The following is a 21,806-nucleotide window of genomic DNA, read 5'->3' on the forward strand; positions in this document are numbered from 1 at the left end:
TTTGGTGTTCTGTGCAATTGATGTGTGACCTACGAGCTACGGTATATAAATAGAGTAGGCCATGGTCAATCCCACCATTCCCACCTATTTGTTGATTTTTTTCGGTACAAGTTGCAATTGATTTCCCTTAAAATACCATACATGTAGTATTGCAATGAAGAACAAGGCAAATATTAACTTCCTTATAAAAAATAAATCCACCACAAATATGTCTATGAATCTTACAAGGATATGATATTCTATAGTTTTCTTTAGTAAATAAAAACAAGTTGTCAGAGTAATTGGAATTTAATTTAATGAATCGTAATTACAAATACATGTATATTCCAGCAATTTGTAGATTTGCCGGTATTCCGAGATAAATGTTCGATTTGAAAGTGTGGTGTAGTTAGGAATTATTATGGCAATATCGAACGGTTTCAGCAATTTGAGAGAATGGGCTCCTTTAACTGATTTATTGAATAGAATACCATCTAAACCAAATCTGAATATATTTTCTGGAGAAGTAAAAATAACATGTGTTGATATTTTGCCAGAATTTATTGCTTTAGGTACAAATTATGGCATGGCTTATTGGTATGACAGAAAGACAAAAAACCTTCAGAGACTTAGGTGTGAGGTAATAAATTTTTGTGTTAATTCATGGAATGATATTGAATTGAATAGACATCGATATATTTCTTATAAAATAAGGTAAAATGTTTTTTTTCAGAACTCAAATGTGCCCATTACATCCATTAAAGTCTTATCTACCGTTGATTTTATGTTGGCTTGTGGTAGTACATCAGGAAATATAAGTATATTTCAAATACCAAAAGTTCATCCAGAATGGATCCCAGAAAAACTTAAACCTAAGAATAAAAATGTTGAAAGGTACACTGTATCAGAGTTACACAAATCTGCCATCACAGCATTGGAATGGTCTAAAAATGGAATGAAGTTATTTTCTGGAGATAAAGATGGTTCTGTGGTTTTAACAGAAATTGACTTCTATATGGTAAGTATTGTCAAACTATAATATTTGAAGGACGTTAAATTAAAAAATATTCAGATATATTCAATCAACTGAATGTTGAATGAAATGAGAATTCTAATTTGAGGATTGATTGACGATTTATATTGACGAAGTAGTATTTGAGGGATGTATAAATGTCCAGTTAATTAAAATATTGTATACAGAATTTCAATAATTAACTGCTTCTTAAAGAAATAATACTGTAAATTAATATATAAATAATTATATTGAGTTTTGTAAGTGCTACAATTAATAATTATAACTTAAAAATATGAATTCTGCTAAATAATAAACTGAGATTTTATTATCATCGTAAGTAACATCATAAGGGCTTCTAATTTTCCTGAAAAGAATCGAAAAAACACGTTGCTAAGTAATATATTATCAAGAAATATGAGTGCGGGTGGCAACTAAAATCCAAGTTGATGGGTTCAGCTGTCGACTGACAAGCTTGAGGTATTGCTTCATTTTCTGTTTGTTAGCTGGAGGTTCTAAGGCATCACTTTTAAGGGTGTTTATGATGTTGGAATAATACTCATTATCCATTTAGTCTATTTCAAAAGTTCGTTTTTTCCCACTGGAGTGTTTTTGTGCCATCCACTTTGTTGATCTTTATTCCATGATGGGTTTACTTTAAAGATATAATATTCTGCTCTTCTTAAAAAGTAGAATTTTTGAAAATCAGTTATTTCAAAAAATATGTAATTATGTTACATATCCTGCAATCCCAGAATTATCCATTTCATCTTCAAAATATTGAATTTTGCAATCAACTGCTTCTCCACCTCTCCAGGCAAGTTCTACTGAAGCTGTGTTCCACATTGTCTTCACCACTGGTACTTTGTAATTTTGACCGTTTTCTCTCCTCATATTCCATGCCCAATCTTTCAGGATTATGTTCAATTGCTCTAAACTTGTAGTTTCCTAAAGCTTGTATTTCTTTGCCTCACAGAATTCCGTAAACTGTTTCCATATTGACTTATGGATTTTAACGGTATTGTACAGTGTAATTTTCTCTATCGCCAGATCAATATTAGTCAAAGAATCAGTTCCAAAGTGACTCATTTTTATTACATAAACTGACTAGTTACTTGTTAAAAATTTAATGGGATATTCTCCTCGTTGTCCTGATTCGGAAAAATGTTATTATATACCTCGATCCCTAAGAGAGGTACAGGGTGTTGAAGTTCACAAGAAAAAATAATTTTTATGCAATAGCTTCCATAAAAAAGCTTGAATTCAAACGAAATCTCGCATGCCTACCCTACACCCTGAGGGCCATTTTATGAAGATATTTTCGATTTTGGGGGAACACCAGTGGCGTGCAATTCGGTCACAACTCAATTATTTCGAAGAAAAAAGTATACCGCTGTTTTTTTGAAGAAATGAATGAAGCCATATCGAACTGCTGGTTTGATTTTGAGTAAAATTTGCTTTGACAGAACAAAATTTGAAATTCCAGATCCAGAGATTATTATTTTTTAAAAAGACGTGCCAACCCGAAATTGGCTACAAATTCATAATTTAGTCAGCCATGAATTGAATTTGATAATATCTCGGAGAAATATCTTGAAACAATCGATTTGTTTGTTTATTTGACAGATACGTTCACTAAATGCAGAAGACATTAATTGTTTTGAAATCTCAAAAATTCCATACGTAATCTCAAACAATAAGTATGCTGACATTCATTTCATTTATGATTTTTGTAATTGTAACTCCCTTGCTCCAGTTCGTGAGTATGCACAACGTTTTCAGGCAAGAAGACATCCTGGAGCAAAAGTTTTTGAAGAAATACATAGACGGTTCTGCGAGAAAAAATCTGACAGTCTGCATTTTGAACATATGCTGTGATGTCATATTTATTTTTCGTAACCTTTTGATTTTTAATAAATTTCCTATTTGATTTGTTGCCAATTTCTAGTCAGCATGTCTTTCAAAAAATCTAATTATATCTGAAAAAGAAACTTTAAATTTTGTTCTGTAAAAACAAATTTTACTCAAAATCAAATCAGCAATTCGGAATTGCCTTATTTATTCCTTAACAATAACAGTGATAAACTTTTTTCTTCTAAATCATTGAGGTATGACCGAATTGCACGCCACTGGTGTTCTCCCAAAATCGAAAATATCTTCATAAAATGGCCCTTAGGGAGTAGGGTAGGCATGCAAAATTTTGTTCGAATCCAAGCTATTTTATGAAAGCTATTGCATAAAAATGATTTTTTCTTGTGAACTTCAACATCATGTATCTCTCTTAAGAATCGAGATAGAGGTATATAATAACATTTTTCCGAATCAGGACAACGAGGAGAATATCCCATTAAATTTTTAAAGATAAAAGCTGATACACCCTGTATATATAGTCCTTATGCTTAACAATGTGAGAGCTGAAAGGATGTTGTCGCAGTTCTGAGAAGCTGAGCTCAAGCCAACCAAACCTGAAAATCTAATCTAAGCCCGCTGAACAAATATAAAACTTACTTATTATTGCAGCATATTTGTAAATCTTTAGAAATATTGAATGAAAGTTATGAAGTAGTACAACTAAGCTACGCTAATCCGAAATTAATAGTATCTACCACATACAGAAGTATTATTTGCGAACAAGCAGATAAATGGAATGTAATGCAAATTGGTCGTCAAGATAGAAAAATGTAAGATTTCAATTTATATATTGAAGAAATATATTCAAAACTTCTCTTTATTTTTTAGTTTAGGGAATTTTGGAGCTCTTATTCAACAAAATAAATTCAAATCAAAAGATGCTGTGATATATTGCACAAGACCAGGCCTTAGGTTGTGGGTTTCAGATGATCATGGTGTTGTTCAAAAAACTTTGGTTTTCAAGGTAAATATAATCTCCTTTTTTTCTTTTTTCAATTCTTATCATTTTTAGGAGGTGTTAAAAAGAGATTGTGCTGAAGTGCCTCTTCTGAATCCTGTATCTAAACATGTCCAAACTAAGTCTCCAAAAGATGTCAACTTTGGTGTGATTTTACCACTAGGTGAAAATTTACTGGTCACATATAATTCCAATTTGATATATATTCTGGACCTTCAAAATATGACAGTGGTATCAAAAATCAGTCAGCTTCGAAGGTAATAATAGAATGTTATGGTCATCATGGAGAAGTATTAATATTTTTTCAAATTTGTTTCTATAGAGTTTTAGATGTAGCATGTCACAAAGATGAAATATTTATATTAGAGGAAGATAGGAATCTCATAAGGATTTCAACTAAACCAGAAATTAACTATGGTAAATATTAAAATTGCATTCTTTATTATTTTATTATATCTGAAATTATTGGGGTAAAAAATTATTTCACAACATATCTCAAAGTATAAAGTCAAATAAATCATTAAAGTATTCCTGCCAATCCAGCACATTAGTATAACTGAAGATCTCAAAAGAAAAGCATTGCTGTTTAATTTGATGAATGTTCTGATTTGAATAAAAACAAACACCATAGAAATGAAGAATTCCGGCAGAGATTATCATTACCACTAACTGTAAAAATTTGAGATGGTGTGTAGGTATTATTCCGAAAAAATTTCAAATTTTTATGATTGAAACAATCATCCAAAATAACTACAAAACATTTGAATTGATTACATATATGAATTAATCCTAACAACATTTCATTAGTTTAATTAATCTGTTAAATTTACTTTGGATTTAGATGAAATCAGCATATCTTCAGAGGAAGTATCATTCCTTCCAAGCTCAATAAAAGGCCTAACATCGAAACTTCAACCTTCAAGTATCCTGTCAGTCGTGCCACCAGTGGTAGGACAAACATTCATAAACAACATTAGTGAACACACAGATGATGAATTGATAATGAACGCTGAAGAAGCTCTAGAAGTACAAATGAGTCCTCGTGAAGAAATGCCTCTAAAGCGTTTTGATAATATTGAGGTTGATGATTCAAATGAAATTCTCTACAAACATAAGAAACATAAGAAGAAGAAGCATGATAAAGATCGAACAAATCCTGGAATTAATGAATTGGTGAAAAAAAATATTTGTGTTACTGAACCGACTTTAATGAGCATGAGTACAGTGGGGCAACTGCCAGATCTTAGGAGTCCCCAGACCATTCTCAGCAGTATAGAACAGAAAGAAAAACTGTTAGCAGCATTCTTAACTTATGATAAGAATGATTTGCCAGAACAGTCTTCTGAACAAATTCAAAACTCAGACTTAAATATTAATGATGTGAAAAAAAATGCTATTTCAACTAAAGAGAAGGATAATTTTGATTCAGAAAAAGTTGAAAAGCAATGTAAAAATGAGTATCAATCTTCAGATACAAGTACTATCTATAATAATATGATAGAAAATAAAACAGACAAAAATTTGACCACTTCTCAAGACTATCGATCAGCAGAATCTATAACAAAAGAACAGAGCAAATGCTTGTTGGGATTTGAAGAAATTCCTAATGTGAGCAAAGCTGACAAGGTTCTGACCTCGAAAAATAATGCAGAACCAAAATTTAAAGAGAATAAAAGAAACTCTAAACAATCTGTGATAAAAGAACAAAGTTCAGATAAAGGTATTACTGATAAAATAGATTTTGGAGGGTTGATAGATATAGATAAGATTCTTACCCTACAAGAAAGTAGGACTCCTGCATTAAAGGAGAATTTAAAAGCTACTTTCGTGAATGGTAAAGTTATGAAAAAAAGCCAGACTTCTGTTATGAATGATAGTATTGCTTTCTTCGATATAGAAGAAATTAATCAAAATGCAGGTAAATTCGATAACCTCAGTATTAGTGAATATTCATCCTCTTCTAAAAAGAAAGAAAATTCAAGAGCCATTCCTATAATGTCAAAATCTACTGATATTCCAGGTAAGCTAAATTTTGAATACTTTGCCTGTTTGAATTATAATAATAATCTACATCTTACTGATTTTATTTTTATTTTGAGGAGTATTCAAAATTTTAATATTTCTTACTTTCGGCTTCAAACTTAAGTTTCATTGAAATTTCTCAAATTTTTAGGTGCGACTATCTGGATCAGCGCTGTATCCCTTTGAAACCAGATATCTTGTGTCATTGTTTCATTTCTTTATTTTATTTTTTATTTATTAAATTCATTTTCTTCAGCACATATGGATATTCCAAATAGATGGAAGGTGCCCCCCCTTGAAAGGAAAAACTCTGATCAGTTGCTTAAAGATTGGGTGATTCTGTAAATTATTTTATTGTTGAAAGTATACTTTTTTATATTTTATAATATATTCTTTTTATTCACTAGTCATCTTTGAATTTTCAAGTACAGAAATTTAATCATGTTATACAAATAAATCATCATATGTTTGCAATATATAAACTATTTTTTAAAAATTTTATCAAAAGAGTTATTTTCAATAAAGAATTTGCTTTGCATTGAATCTGTCCATTAAAAATTACTTCAACTCAAATGTTCTTTCTTCAACAATGTGTTATCATATCAACACAATGAATGAAAATGGCTTCAATATGCACTGTTTCTTTTAAGTAAGTTCTCCGTTTTATACTATAAAAAACTATTATATATAGTTTATTGAAATGGTGTGACACATTTGAATACAATAAAATTCTAATAAAGTTCAAATCAATGAAACTGATGGACTTCGCTGTTAAATTTTTATGAACACTATATAAAACTCAATTCTAATAACGAAAAACTATTTATTAAAATCATAAAGTCACAACACATTGTACTCGAATACCTTAAAATACCTGGTGATTTAATAATGGCTGGAAATCCACAATCAAAATAACAAATATATTAGTATAAAATGTGTAAAAATACATCTACTTTAGTATAACATATTAACTACATACACAACAGTTGGGAATGGTTCAGATACACTGCCTATAATAGGACCGCATTTCTTAATTTTGAAGCTTAAAACATAGAAAATGAGTTGATCAATCCTATAAATTAAGCATGGCAGTGGATCCAAACTGATAATCACAATTCAAAGTTTCTGCAAATATACTCATCTTGAGATTTATTTAGTACTTGAGATCATGTTTAAATTGAAAGGGTACACATAAATCTAAAAGTGATGTATGTTGATTGTACATTTATGTAAATTGGTACTTTCATCTCAATTTGATGAGTATATCTTTTTATGGAAGGCAAAACAGAAAAATTCACACACCTTGGAAAAATAGAGCTTGAAAATTACATAATCCACTAATTTGATGATGTTTTCTAAGCAATCCACCAATCCAAAAATAGAGTTTTTGAAAATGATATCCATATACTTTCTAGAGTTCTAAGCAATCCACTCAAAGATAGCTCTGTTCTATAATATATTGTCACACTTCAAATATTTAGTCTTGTAGTTACACTTTTTGAATTGAATAAAACTATACATATATTCTATTGTATAAATGTATTGAATCAACCTATGAAATCCTTATTGAATTATTTATTCCTTGTGTGAATGAATTACACAATGAATGGCATCAATATCCAAGTAGCATACCAAAACCGCACAATTGTTTTAAATTACTCCAAGTAATGAGTCAAAACAATTGTTAATACGTCGGAAAAATTTTGAACATTTTTTGCAAAACATCAAGAAATTTGTAGAGAAATAAAATATTTTTTTGTAATGAATTAACATTTGAATCCTTATATTTTGCATCCTCAAAAATGTAAGTTTTCAAAATTCGAAGAATTCAACATGATTGTGGAATGATAACATTGTACATAAAAATGATAGAACACATATCTTTAGTTTTAACTCAAAAACTTCATCATTAGTACCTTGAAAAAATATTTATATAGTCTTGTTCAGTGTCTGGATTTGAACAAATGAGTATCATATGAGAAAATATGTCGTCTAATCCATTTATTTTTCAATGGAATTTATTCAAAAACATATTTTTTTCTTATTGCATGCACATCTGCTATACCTTTAATTGATTTCAATAACACCTCCATTTTTTTTTTATATTTATATCAAATTCCTTAATAGTGGACCAATTTAAAATGTCCTATTCAGTTTCACCTAAGTTTTGTTTTTATATTGCCAAACAATAAAATTCTCATGGAAACTAATTTAGTAATCATGTGGATATGAATTAAGACATTGGACAACAAGAAAATTCAAAAAATTATTTGGCGGCTGGTTGCTATATATTATTCATTCACATTAAAAAAATATATATATATACATAATTATATCCTTAAATGACTAGTGACAAATAAAAAGGAATTATTTTATAATTTAGATTGGTTGTGTACTATATTCAGTTTCTGTATAATCACAATACTCGATCTGACATGTTAAAATCAGAGGCATATTGTTTAATTAAAAAAGAAATTATATACTCCAATTAGAAGGAGTTTCTTCAAACATAATGTAGCATAATTATTACAGGAAAAAAAATAGGTATATAACCCAAGAAGCACTTTTTTCTTCGACCAAATATAATATTTTCAGTAGTTTAGGGAAATATTTTGAAAAATGAGAAATTTTTCAATTATGAAACAATTAAATTTATAAGAAGTATACTATGTAATTCATTCCAACAATCAATCAATATCATTGTACAAGGTAGTTCAAAATAACAATTTTTGGCAGGTTCTATAAGAAGCTTCAAAAATAGACATTTTTTTTCAAATTCAATTAAAAAAACTGTAGATTTCTGGATCATTTCGAAAACAGAAATAATGAATATTATAGAAACCGAATGAACATACATATTATTAGTATATATGGTTAGCTATTATTTTGAAGCACCTAGTAACATAACACTAATTGCCTCTTTCAGAAAAGCACCCTGTAAAACATGGACAATAATTCAATAAATAACATCAATCAGAATATAATTATTACAAATATTCTACAAATTAAATATTTTTTTCAAAAATTGGCAATTGAAATGCATGTTCTCAAATTATTTTAAAACCTATAAATAAATAACAAATTATAAAGTGTTGTTTTCAAGGTACTTCTGATTGAAAATGAAATTCCTCACATCTAGAGCATGTTTCTCTGTGATGCATATAACAGAAAACAAAATAGCATAACCGATATATTGTATAAACTTCAGGAATTCCCACATTTTATCACAAAAAATGGCCAAAAGGAAAAGATGGATCATGTTGTGAACATTTACCAATCTCCAAAAAAAGGCAATTATAAAGAACATTGGGCTTTTGAAAACTATTATTTGTTTAACAAATTCTTCGTCAGATACACTATTGTTCTCAAGCATATCCTGATAGAGGTCTATGTAGCGGTTCCAAGATAAGGAACTGAGCAGAAGTTGTAAGGCGAAACAAGAAATAACAAGCGCTGATTTTTGCAATGTTACCTTTCCTTTGTACATTATAACATTACTATCTTTACTATCAATAGCTGTAGGTAATTGTACATAGCCCCCTCGAGGAGGGTTGTTCTTCAAATAGAAGAAAGCACCAATTAACAGAGCTATGCAACCTAACCCATCACAAATACCATCTATGAAATACCCACTAGTACCAACTTCAGACCTCTCTCCCTTAATATGTTTCCTAGCCCTGGCTACATGTCCATCTAGATCATCCAGAAAAGTTCTTATTTCAAACAAAACCACACCGATTCTTCTGTAAGATAGACTGTCACTTGCTATGCATTTACCACTAGCTATAGCAACAAAAACATGAAAAAAACTTATTGCATTAGGAGTTATGTATGGAAATTCAGAAATGTTCAATAAATTATCAAGAATGGTGACCAAAGGTGCAAAAAGATAATAATTGGTATGATCTAAAAGGACAGCCTTCACAGTAACATCTCCTAATGGTGAAATATTGTATCCTAACCAGCTGACATCGTTGTAACTGAAATTGTTGTTATCATTAATTCCTCTATCGATGGGGTAATTATGTATTCTCAAATGTAAGTTGAAATCCATAAACAGAAAGAAGACAATAACTAGAGCAAGAAGCCCCACCATTATTTTGCTTATTTGTGCAGGAGGCCCCAACATTTTGCTAAAATTTTGATTATTGACTCAATTTTCTCTCAATGCTAATTGCTAACTGGAAGATAAGTTCAATCTTGATTAGGAACTAATTCACCCACATAACTTGAAAAAAGTTGATTTAGGAATACCTGAAAAATATATGTTATTAAATATTAAAATTACGATTTTTCAATGATGTCAATTATATGAAATTTTAAGCGGAAAATTTTTCAGAGATCAATTTTTGGAAAAGAAACCTCAATATTTGCTGTTAAAATTAGCAAGTAATTTCTTTCTTCCTCATAAATGCCTAAAGTTTGTCAATGAAATCATTTAACTAAAAATAAGAAGAAAATCACCTCAATTTACAAATGGAATTGAATAAAAATTAGAAAACATTTTTCATTTACCTTCATGCAATAAAAATATATGATATAGTACATATTAAATAGTGCTAATGGAAATTGAATGTAAAATTAATTAAATTTGAGTTTCACCTTAGGTCGGAAAGCCAAAATTGATCAAAATTCAATATTGAAAATTTAATTGAATCAAATGATGATAACTAAAGTTGATAGATCAAACAAATGCCTGAAATTTTTATTTACCTGATGGGAATAAAAAAATCAAGAGAAATATTAGAATTGTATGAATGCAATAGTGACAAATGGGAATAAGCTATCACTAAAAAATCAATAATAGTGAATAAAAAAGTAATGGAGTAATTAAAAAATAATTGCACTCAAGTTATAATATATTTCAAGATCTTCAAATTAACACACAGAAAAGTATACTTGCATAATTCTATCTCAAGGTGAAACAAATTTTTGTGCTGCTATTAATGTTTTCCAATTAACATTTATGATACAACCGTATCTATTTACCTGAATTGGATACTGGACTGAAACTCCCACTCTGAAATGCAGTAGATTGTTCCTTATCATTATAAAACTCTTTTCCTTCTCAAAATTTTGACTTCAAGAAATTCAAAGGACATTTTCAAAAGGCTTACTGGGCAACCATGTAGAATAGTTAAATATCAATCGGATACTTTGCAAACAAAGTTTATCAACCTTATTTTTCAGTGTTAAAATCCTGAAATTTCGAATTAAAAATAGCAACGATTGTTAATACAGATGTTGACAGTCACTACCTTTTGTTGACATACTTTAGGATTGAAAATTAACATTTGAACTTCAATCGAATTCTCCAAAAAAAACTGTCACTTTCAAAGAAATGAAAGGGTCATAAAATTCATTTTGATATTACTTCATTTCATTACTATATATATACATACAAGCAGGTTGATAGTAAGATCAACTCAAAGGTCGACCTCAAATCAAAAGTTACAGAACATTGTCTATAAAAATAACTGTCACTTTCATAGATGAGATCATCAAATTATATTCGAATATTCTCTCATTTAAGTATGGGAGATATCACAAACTTACTTATTGGTATCAATTTGAAATTGAATTGTGATTTCAGAAGCAGTCATGATGAAAAAGTTAAAAACTAATTGGATAATAATTTTTAATGTTGAAAAACAGTCGAAAACTGAACATAAACATTTGAATAATCTATGACATATTCGATCAACGCTGTGAAACTTCAAATATAGAGGTTAGAATTGTTTGAAAATGAAAATATTGTTTATATGGAAATTTATACGTTAAGATGAAGTGAAACAAAATATTCCAGAAATTCATGAATGAAAATTTCTATAACAATTTTTGGAAAGGTCAGTATCAAAGCGTACGAATCAAAATTGTGAATTTTCTTTCTGTTGTTTTCATAAGTACTCCATTGTTGCAATTTCGAATTTTTTCATATTTGTATTTTTCCATTAGTTTTGAACGCAACTGTTATTTCTTATCAATATTTTCATCAATCTGAAATAAATGTTAATTAAAATTATGGACCAATAATCGAAGAAAAATTTTCAGGTTGAGTGATAATAAAAATGAAGAGGAAACGTAGAGATTTGTGTCACTCGCCACTTCTAGATGAAGTACCTAAGCGTACTAAAGTCCATGCTCAAAGAAAATTTGCCCAAGGTTCAAATGTTAATAGTCCAGTTATAACTCCAGTGAAGGAATTTGAAAGAACTGATAGATCTACTTTGGATCATACCCCAGAACCTGTAGAGCTTCTTCCAATACGTAGACAAAATACTGAAGATTTTTTGACTTTCTTATGTTTTCGTGGGACTCCAATACTACCACCTAATCTTAACTTTTTCAATACAGCTTCTATTGTTGATACTAATGGTCAAATTCATGAAATTAAAAGTGAATCTCCTAAAAATGGGCCTATTGATACTTCAGTCATTCCCAAAAGTGGAAATGGTTCATCTGATAGACCTTTTATAGCATTTGGTGTTAGGAAGAGAGCTGATCCTATTGTTATAAGCAAACAAATGGAAAGAAAAAGAAGGCATGCACTTGCTCTTCAAGCTTTGAGGAGAAAATATCAAGAACAAAAAATGGCTAAAATAAGAGCAGTTACAATCAGTAAATTATCTGAAAAACCATCTAATAGAGCCATTGCCAGATCTAACAACCTGTTGAAATTAGAAAAAGCTCCTCAATCAATTACAACAACTAAACCAGTTAGCCAAAAAAACAAAGTAAAAATTATTTCTTCTAAAACTATTAATTCACAGACCATCAGAAATATAAATACTAAAGTAAAACCTCGAATGTGTTTACGCAGTTTTAGAGGTAGATTTATACAACAAGAATTGCCATTCAGAGCAGTGAAAAAAAATAAAATACCGGAAAAAAAAGGAGTACAATCTGTAATCAATAAAAAGATTGAATTAAAAAAGAATCTAAGAACTCCAGTGAAAGTTATTTCTAAAAAAGAAAATTCTGCAGCAAAAAAAGTACAAAGTAATGTTAAAAAGAATACAAAAAAAATTAAAACAGAAAATAACAAGGAGGCTAGAGTTACAAGATCAAGTAATGTTCCATTAAAGACTAAATTGAATGGCAAGAAGGTTATCAAGAGGAGAATATTGATACCGAGTGCTTCCTTGGTTAAATCACGTGTTTTGAGATCTCAAACAGTGAAAATTAATAAAACATCACAGGCACGGTTGACTAGAAAGTGTATAAATCAGGATGTTTTAAATGCGAAAAAATCTTCAGAGAAAACAGAACAGAAATTCAAACAATCAAAGAAAACAAAAGAAATAGCACATCAAACTAGTCATTTGAAAAGAAGTGAAAAATCAAGTGCAGCTGTCTCCAATTCAGAAGAACAAATTAAAAATGACAAATTATTGAAAACGGTAAAACTGTCTGCTAGAGTTCTTAGGAACGATGTAAGCAATTCTATTTCTAAAAATAGTTCCAATAAATCTGAATCCAGCAAAATAGATGATATTTCTATTAAAAAAGAATCTGTTAATTTGAAACTCACAAGAGCAACAAAGACTGAAAATTTAAAAGACAAGAAAACTTTAGATAAATCAAGAAAAATTGATAATAAAGTTGACACTGAAAGTACAAACATGTTGGTAATTAAAACTGAGGAAAATGTTTGTAAAAAATTGGGTATTAAAAAGAACATTGCATCCCATAAAAGTAGTGTTGATAAATCAAACATAAACACCACTATTAAGTTGAAGCCATTTGAAAATGAACCGAAATCTTCACAAAGACCTTCTCGTAAAACTAAAGAAGCTGCTGCAATTTATATGGAAATTTTGAGTCATAAATTGGTACATGAAAATAAAAAAGATGATGATACAATTTCAATTGATAGCTTTCCTGAACTTCCAAATGTTAAAAAAACTGAACAAAGAGAGATTGAACTCAAAGCCAAAGCAAATATAACAAAAACTGAGAAGTTAAATAACAGACTTATTGAAATACCCAATACAAGTAGTTCTTTGGATGAGGAGAAAGTGGAAAATAATCCAATGCAAACAATAACAAGCACTGAAATTGGTTTAATTGTGAATACTGAAATAAAAAAGTCTACATTAGAGCAACTAACAGTAACGGACAAAATACTAGAACAAGTTGAAAATATCCCATCTCAAAATTGTAATGAGAAATTACCAATAACAAAAGAACACAAAGGGAAAAATGATAAAAAACGGGAACCATCAGAAATAAAATTACTGAACGAACAAGGGCGTTTCAAAAAATCTAAATTTGAAACCAATGTAATTAATTATGAAAAAGACATTAAGGATGAAGATTTCCAGGTTAGAGACCCTCAAGTAGTGATAACGAGTGCTAAAAAGGAAATCTTAAAAGAAGTGAATGATGAAGGTAGAGAAAAAAATGATAAGATAAAAGATGCATTGTACTTGAACATGGATATTCATACAGAACAAAATAAAAGTAAATTAAAAATAAATGCTGACTCAACTAAGTGTGATATGATGAAGACTGAACTGGAAAGAACAGGAAGGGAAACAAGAAGGCTGAGGGTCACTGAAAAACAGTATACTGCAGCTAAAAATATTAAAAAAGAGAGGTGTAATTCAGTAGAAAGAAATATTTCATCCAAGAGCAATACCACATTTGAACAGAAAATTTATAAAAAACTAAATTCCAAGGATTCATCAGACTCTGATGAATGTTTGGCAAATATTCCCAGAATGACTAAAACAAGTAGTGATTTAAGAAACAAATTGCATCATACTAAACAAAATTTAACAGAGAAAAAGGATCAGATGAAACCAATTGAAAATATTTCCTCAGATTCTGAAAATGAATGCTTGGCAAAGATACGAACAATTAAAGATGTTAAAATAAATGACATTGTAGATGGAAGACAAACAAGACGTTGTGACCAACAAAACAAACACATTGACTATGATGGCTCAGAAGACTCATTTCATCTGAATGTAAAAATTCCTAGAAAAAAATTACTAACTCGTAGTAAGTCTTCCAAAGTTTCCTCCAATTCAAAGACTAAATCTAATTTAGATGTATCCAGTGCCCAGTCTTATGTGTCTTCAACGTCGTCAAAAAACATGTCTGTCAAATGTACAAACAACACAAAACAATTAAAAATGGATGTTGACTTCAGTGATTCAGATGAAGAACCTCTTTCAAAACTCACAATTAACAAACAAACCAATAAAAACTCTACAGAAGAATTGAAAGAGGTTATATTAAGGAAACAAAAAGCCTTAATAGAATCCCTGCCAAAAAATAAGGGCAAAAAATGTTTGAAGCATAAAGAAAAAGAGCTCTCTAATAAAGAAAAGTCTGAAGAACCACCAACTAAGCAAAAACGAGAATGTGCCAAAATACCCTCTAATTATCTTCCAATGTTTTCGTCTTCTGATGATGAAGAAAAGTTTTTCCATGGCTTTTCACCTAAAATAGAGAAAAAGAAAGAAAGTATTTATTCACATTCATCGTTGGATTTTTTATCCAAAGATTTGGGGAGACGTTTTGGTAAAGAAAAAGTAAATATGTCTAATGAGCAAATTGAAAAATGGCTCAAAGACTCCGCTATGGCTGGAGACGCGAACAAGAAAAACGAGGAATTAAAATATTGTGAAGAAATTCCTTTAGAAACGTCCCTCAATAAGTTTGACTCAATCAATACTGAACAGTTAAAGAATTCTGTATCAGAACCAGCTGCTTCTACAGATAGCAAGGAAATAACTCCAGAGAAAAAAAGTCATACTTGTAATGAAAATTTGAAATCGCCAATGTACAAATCCCCAGATAGAAAACCAATATTCAGAAAGGAGAAAGCAAAGGTGGCTCCAACTGTAGGAGCTTTTTCTGTCAATAATGAAAGCAGTATTTATGCTTTTGAAGAAGAAATAGAAGAAGCTGTTAGTACACCTTTTAGAAGACCATCTAGAAGACCTTCATCAACTGCCACCTCTAAATCAGAAGATGAACTAGTCAAGAATGAAGATCAATTGAAATTTGGCCAGTTTCGAAAACCAACTTTGAAAAATGAAATAAACAAAACAGAAGAACAAAAATTGAAAGACACAGAAACAATCTTAAAACAAAGTCAAGCAGTTAGTAATCAAAAAGTTACCCAGAAAACAAGTATGACCAGAAATATTTTAGGAAAAACAATTAAAAGAAGTAATTCAGAGCAATTTGATGATTTCAAATACAAAATTCCAAGTTCACCTAGTGCTAGTTCATCATCAAGCGCTAAATTGTACAAAAAACAAAATAAAAACAAATCAAAAGCTATTGAAATTTGCAATCCAGTCAATATGACTGATTTTCCTTGCAATGGACCAGGAGAACTGGTAGAAGCACCCACTTTTTACCCAACCGAAAAAGAATTTCAGGATCCTTTGGAGTATATTGAAAAAATAGGAAATAGAGCTGAACAGTTTGGAATTTGTAAGATAGTTCCACCAAACACTTTTAAACCTGAATGTAAAGTCAGTGATGATATGAGGTTTACATCTTATAATCAGTATGTTCAAAAAATGTTACATAGATGGGGACCCAACTTCAAGGAATTGATGGCCATCAAGAAATATCTTCAAACTCAAAATATCAATTTGAAGCAGGCTCCATGGATCGGAGGTATGGAAGTTGACTTGCCTAGGCTCTACCAGACAGTTCAAAGTTTGGGAGGTTTAAAAGAAGTGATAGAAAAAGAAAAATGGTCAAAGGTTTCTGACATCATGAGGATACCAAAGTCGGCACAGGATAGAGTGACAAAGTTAGATGATATTTATTGTAAATACCTACTTCCATATGATACTCTTTCTCCAAAAGAAAGAGATAAATTATTAGATGATGTTGAAACTGCTTGGGCCAAGAGGGAATCGAAGGCTCTGTCCAAAATGCAAAAGTCAGACAGTGTCGAGGCGGAGAATGAATCGGATTCAGAATCTGATGATGAAGTGGACGAATGCATCACTAAAGGTCGTAATATGGCTCTAAATGCTTTTTACAGAATTGCGAGAAACACTTTGAGTATGTATTTCAAAAGTTCCGAACCTTCAGTTCAAGATATTGAGCAAGAGTTTTGGAAGCATGTTGTTCACAGAGAAAACCATATATGTGTACACTCAGGTTCAATAGATTCTGGGAGTTATGGATATGGTTTTGCTGTTTCCAAAAACAGTCCTTTTGCTAGACATGCTTGGAATTTGAAAGTTTTAACAAATAATAGTGGATCTCTTTTGAGATCTCTTGGACCCATCATGGGTGTAACTGTACCCACGTTGCATGTTGGTATGGTTTTCAGTGCATGTTGTTGGTACAGAGACCCCCACAGTTTGCCCTGGATTGAATATCTACATACTGGAGGCAGTAAAATTTGGTATGGTATACCAAATTCAGTTGGGGATAATTTTCAGAAGGCTCTTACAAAATTGGTACCGAATTATTGTAGAAATCAAGGAATTTGGTTGCCTTCAGATACTGTTATGCTACCACCTAGTCTCCTCATAGAATCAGGAGTTTCTTTGTGCAGAGTAGTCCAAGAACCTGGGGAATTCATTGTAGTTTTCCCTAAAGCTTTTACCTCCAGTATTAGTACAGGTTATGTCGTTTCTGAAAGTGTTTTCTTCGCTCCACCTTCTTGGTTGAAAACTGCTCAAGTTACATTTGATTTACTGAAAGATAGTTGTGAGCCCTCAATGTTCTCATTAGATAGATTATACTTAAGTATTATTAACGATCCAAGAACAAATGTTGATGTTTTGAGACAGATGATTCCAATAATCTCTACTATCTACTCCAAAGAAAAGCAAAAGAGAGAAAAACTTTGGTCTTTAGGGGTAAATATTATTGAGGTTCTTCCTCCACCTGAAGCTTCTAACTCAAAAAGAAAGAAGAAATCTCAAGATGGAAGTGATTATGAATGTGAACTATGCAGAACAAATCTATTTATTTCATCAGTTATTGAAAAACAAGAAAATGCGAACTATTGTCTAGATCATGCCATTGAACAAATTGAAAAAAAATCTATTCTGCCTAATAACTGTAAACTTTTATATACATATAGTGAAAATGATCTTGAAGGATTAATTTCAAAAATAAATATTTCCATAGAACAGAAATTGCAGAAGAAGGTTTTCAATAAATTTAGTGGAATGCCAACTTTACTGAACAAGTAAAATCTAAATCTAAATCATTTTAAAGTAGAAAATATTATATTTTTATAGTAAGTCATGATATAATTTATTATTGTTTAATGTATACATTTTTCCTTTATTAAGGAATTTTATATTTTATGTAAATGGAATTAAATATGTATGTGAATCATCTTAGTTTTTATTGAATCTTTCAAAATAATATAAAATGAATTGATTTCAAATTTAATTCAATTGCAATCAGTTTTGAATGTTCGTGGATTAGAATTTTTGCAAACAAAAGCCAAGATAAAAAGTGTTTTCGGAGGACATGAAATGGGAGGATATGACAATCTAAGTGTATGTGAGAACCAATTTAGGTTGGATAATCATTATTTACTCATGTATCAATTAAAAAAAAATCTGCATTTTTGGCAGAATAACGTATGTTGAAGAAAAGTTAAATTAAGAGTTAGATATAGAGAAATTTTTACAGATGAGGACTGTATGTAATGAATTCTAAATAATGTTTGAAGTACCAAAACTTTTAAACTACATAGTGAATACATTTTTTCGTAATTATTGCTTTTGAAAGGTGAAACTCTCATTATTTACATAAGATAGTAAATAGTTGGAATATTAGGAACTTCAAGTCCAGAAAACTCTTTTTCAGTAACTTAGATTTTAGTAATGAAATCATCATAACTCTCCTTTCGCAGCTTTGAAGAAAACGAAAATCAAGATAAAAATAAATAAGACGCCGAATGCTATGAAAAAGTTGCCCCTATTGTTTTTATGTAATTTTTTCAGCAAATCACTATTTCTTGTTAATAATTTTTTAACTTCCTCAAGTTCTATTCTCATCGACTTTTCTTTTTCAGGTGATAAATCTTCGGCTAACATTTTTTTTTCTATATTTTTAATCCGTTCATAACATTCCTGCATAGCTTCCTCAGTCTTTTTCATCTGAAAAATATTCTTCAAAAAACTGAAATTAAAACATTGAAACATACTTCTTGCATCAAAGAACATCCTAAATTGGCCATATTTCGAAATTGTAAATACAGAACAAAACAAAAATTCAATGATTTCCTTAATTAAGATTTGGTTATAAGTAGAGCATAGATAAGGGATCCACTTATCTATGAAGGGGTCCCTTTGTATTTATCATTGAACCATAGAATTAATACCATTATTATTAGTTCAATGCATTGAACTAATTTAATTCTATGGTATTTATCTATGAAGTCATAGTGAAAGGATTTGTCTATGTATGAAGTAGAGATTTTTCCTAGGGATACAACGGTATTTTAGAGTAACGTTTTCGCGTGTTCCCAATGCTACTTCGCTGAAAAATCCGAATTCTATGTCAAAAAATCCGCGCCATCCGAAAAATATCCGCTAGTAGAGTTGTTAAAGAACAGGTTAAATGAAAGAACAGTTCAGAATTGTTCGGTTCTTTTGCAAGAACCTGCTCTTTTGGTTACCTGTTCTTTTATTAAAGTCGACCAGGTTGCCGATAGCAGCGGGTTCAAACTCCACCGGGGTCATGGATTTTTATAGATGTATGGTGGTAGGTAATTTTTTGTTGTGAATTAGCTCTAGTAATCATGAATGAATGATTTTAATATTCGAATATTTATTCGCATAATTGCGGTTTGCATTATTCGAATATTCTTGAAAAGTCGAATATGCAGTGAATATTTGAGTATATTCGAAAAAATTTTCAATTAACGACCAATTTTCAATTCCATTATTCCCATTCAAAATGGGATACAAAAACCATCATCTAATTTTCGAACTTCTTCTCGGCACAGCCTGAAACTCGTTCTTTTAATCATAATGACTTTCAAATGGGAAAATATATGTGAAAATTCAACTAACGACCAATTTTCAATTCCATAATTCCCATTCAAACAATCAAAATGGTATACAAAAATCATCATCTAATTTTCGAACTAGGAATTTATTTTCTTATTTCTCATTCTCAATTTCCTTCCTACGGATCGGACGAAATAATTCGATAATACTCCTTGAAAAAACGATTCATTTATTTTACTTCTCGGCACAGCCTGAAACTCGTTCTTTTTGACTTCAAAGAACGGGATCATATATCAGACACACCAGGCAGATTCAGTTTAGCAACTGCTCTTTTCGGAACAGCCTGTTCTTTGAAAGAACGGGAGCAGCTTCGCTTTTTACGAAACAACCAACAACCTGCTCTTATAAAGAACAGGAGCATTGAGCAGCTCATCTGTTCTTTACGGAACAGGTAAGTAAAGAACCTGTTCATTTGAAGAACGGTAGCAGCTGAAAGCTCCGACTTTCGAGAAAAAATTCAATTGATCATTGCGCAGAACTTGGAACATTAATAATCTATAATTAATATTCTATCTATATTTAAAGGCGCAGAAGCGCTGAAACACAGATAGTATTTGACTGAATCGTTCGAAAAGAACAGGTTCGGTTCTTTAAAAAGAACAGGTACCTGGAACAGGCTAAGCTAACCTGCGAAGAACCTGTTCGGTTATTTTCGTAACATCCCTATCCGCTAGTTCATAGAACCATATATTATTTTTAAAAACTCAAAAATTAGATATTTTTCATCCGCTCAAGTTAAAGAAAACATTTGACTGGCGATTTCTGGTTTACAACGAAGATAAATTACTTTTAAATGTTATACTTTCAAGAACAAATATGATGAACTGTATTCTGTTAAATTCTTCAATTGATAAGACTTGAAATATTATATTTATGTATTTTGTTTAGAATGCAATACATTAGTATCCCACAAATTAAGAAGTGCTAATTACAAAGTCTTTAATTAATCTTTGAGTAATGTATCAGCAAGAAAAGTAGTTTGTGAGTTGTAGTTTCATACCTATATCATATTATTTAGAATATTTAAAATAATATTTTTGATCATAAAATATAACTTCATGATAATCAGATAAATAAATGAGGATATGAAAACCACTTGAAATATTATTGAAACATGATTACTAAAATATGTTAATAATGTCAAATGTTAAAATAGCTTTCAAAGCCCTTATATTTTATTCTATTGATATATTGGTTTACCTTCTTTAAATTCTTCATTTAATAATTAAACTTTTCGAAATTTTGTTTGGATAGTTTATAAATTAGAAATAAATATCTAAATTCTTCCAATACAATTTGCATACTACATAAGAAGCAACAAATACAGTTTTTAACCTTCATATTTATTAAACAAATGAATTATCATATGTACTACGACTATCTTGCTTTCTTGAATTTCAGATATTCATGATCATTAATTCTGATTCCTAAATTATTATTTCTCAGCCTCATTTATTGCCTATAGTTATGTTTGTTAGTATTTGATCTTTCGATGTTCTTCAGCATAAACACTGATCTCCAAATTTCCTTATATTCTTTCTTATGCTGTCTTCAGATTCAACACGGCCAACCCATTTCAGTAACCGTTTATGAGAACTACAGTACCATGTGACCTTTTTTAAAGATGCCAATTTTTTGTAATTTTCTAGTGACCTAATGGTTTTCTATTTATCTCAAAATCTTGTTCTGAAAAAATATTATGCTAGCTTCTAATATCCACTCCTTTATTATTTGGTTGTCATCATTGGATGGTTTTTCCATTGCCATATTCAATATTGCTTATGATTGCTGTCAAGTGTTTTTTTTCGTCTAGAATTGTGGTTTTTGTGATGAAGCATTTTTCAGTCACTATGTTTCTATGTACTATGTCAACAAACATGAAGATTAAATTCATGTGTTT

The 21,806-nt window shown here is 30.2% G+C and overlaps 3 protein-coding genes and 1 long non-coding RNA gene across 6 annotated transcripts; 2 read left to right on the plus strand and 2 right to left on the minus strand.

Moving 5' to 3' along the window:
• The first annotated feature begins 98 nt into the window (after positions 1-98).
• LOC123673039 (WD repeat-containing protein CG11141) lies at positions 99-7,406 on the plus strand. 2 transcript variants are annotated; one of them, XM_045607447.1, is made up of 8 exons: positions 99-619; positions 713-997; positions 3,512-3,672; positions 3,731-3,866; positions 3,915-4,117; positions 4,183-4,277; positions 4,702-5,880; positions 6,034-6,183. In XM_045607447.1, the coding sequence occupies exons 1-8, from the start codon at positions 401-403 to the stop codon at positions 6,066-6,068; spliced, it is 2,313 nt and encodes a 770-aa protein (XP_045463403.1). In that variant the 5' UTR covers positions 99-400; the 3' UTR covers positions 6,069-6,183. The 2 variants fall into 2 exon arrangements, with proteins under 2 accessions (XP_045463403.1, XP_045463402.1); XM_045607446.1 differs by having other exon boundaries at positions 102-619; positions 6,139-7,406.
• LOC123673041 (ceramide phosphoethanolamine synthase) lies at positions 6,689-11,344 on the minus strand. Of its 2 annotated transcripts, none has more exons than XM_045607450.1 (3): positions 11,141-11,344; positions 10,872-11,082; positions 6,689-10,136 (listed from the first exon to the last, which is right to left on the minus strand). In XM_045607450.1, exon 3 carries the CDS (start codon positions 10,009-10,011, stop codon positions 8,965-8,967), a length of 1,047 nt encoding a protein of 348 aa, XP_045463406.1. In that variant the 5' UTR covers positions 10,012-10,136; positions 10,872-11,082; positions 11,141-11,344; the 3' UTR covers positions 6,689-8,964. The 2 variants fall into 2 exon arrangements, with proteins under 2 accessions (XP_045463406.1, XP_045463407.1); XM_045607451.1 differs by having other exon boundaries at positions 10,786-11,082.
• Positions 11,345-11,412: 68 nt separating this feature from the next.
• Positions 11,413-18,787, plus strand: LOC123673038 (protein Jumonji). Its single transcript, XM_045607445.1, has 2 exons — positions 11,413-11,728; positions 11,934-18,787. Exon 2 carries the CDS (start codon positions 11,951-11,953, stop codon positions 18,068-18,070), a length of 6,120 nt encoding a protein of 2,039 aa, XP_045463401.1. The 5' UTR covers positions 11,413-11,728; positions 11,934-11,950; the 3' UTR covers positions 18,071-18,787.
• Positions 17,827-19,202, minus strand: LOC123673042. Its single transcript, XR_006746412.1, has 2 exons — positions 19,039-19,202; positions 17,827-18,991 (listed from the first exon to the last, which is right to left on the minus strand). It is a non-coding gene; the product is annotated as an uncharacterized LOC123673042 (long non-coding RNA).
• Positions 19,203-21,806: the final 2,604 nt, after the last annotated feature.

This window comes from Harmonia axyridis, chromosome 2 (assembly GCF_914767665.1).
Source record: "Harmonia axyridis chromosome 2, icHarAxyr1.1, whole genome shotgun sequence".
NCBI lineage: Eukaryota > Metazoa > Arthropoda > Insecta > Coleoptera > Coccinellidae > Harmonia > Harmonia axyridis.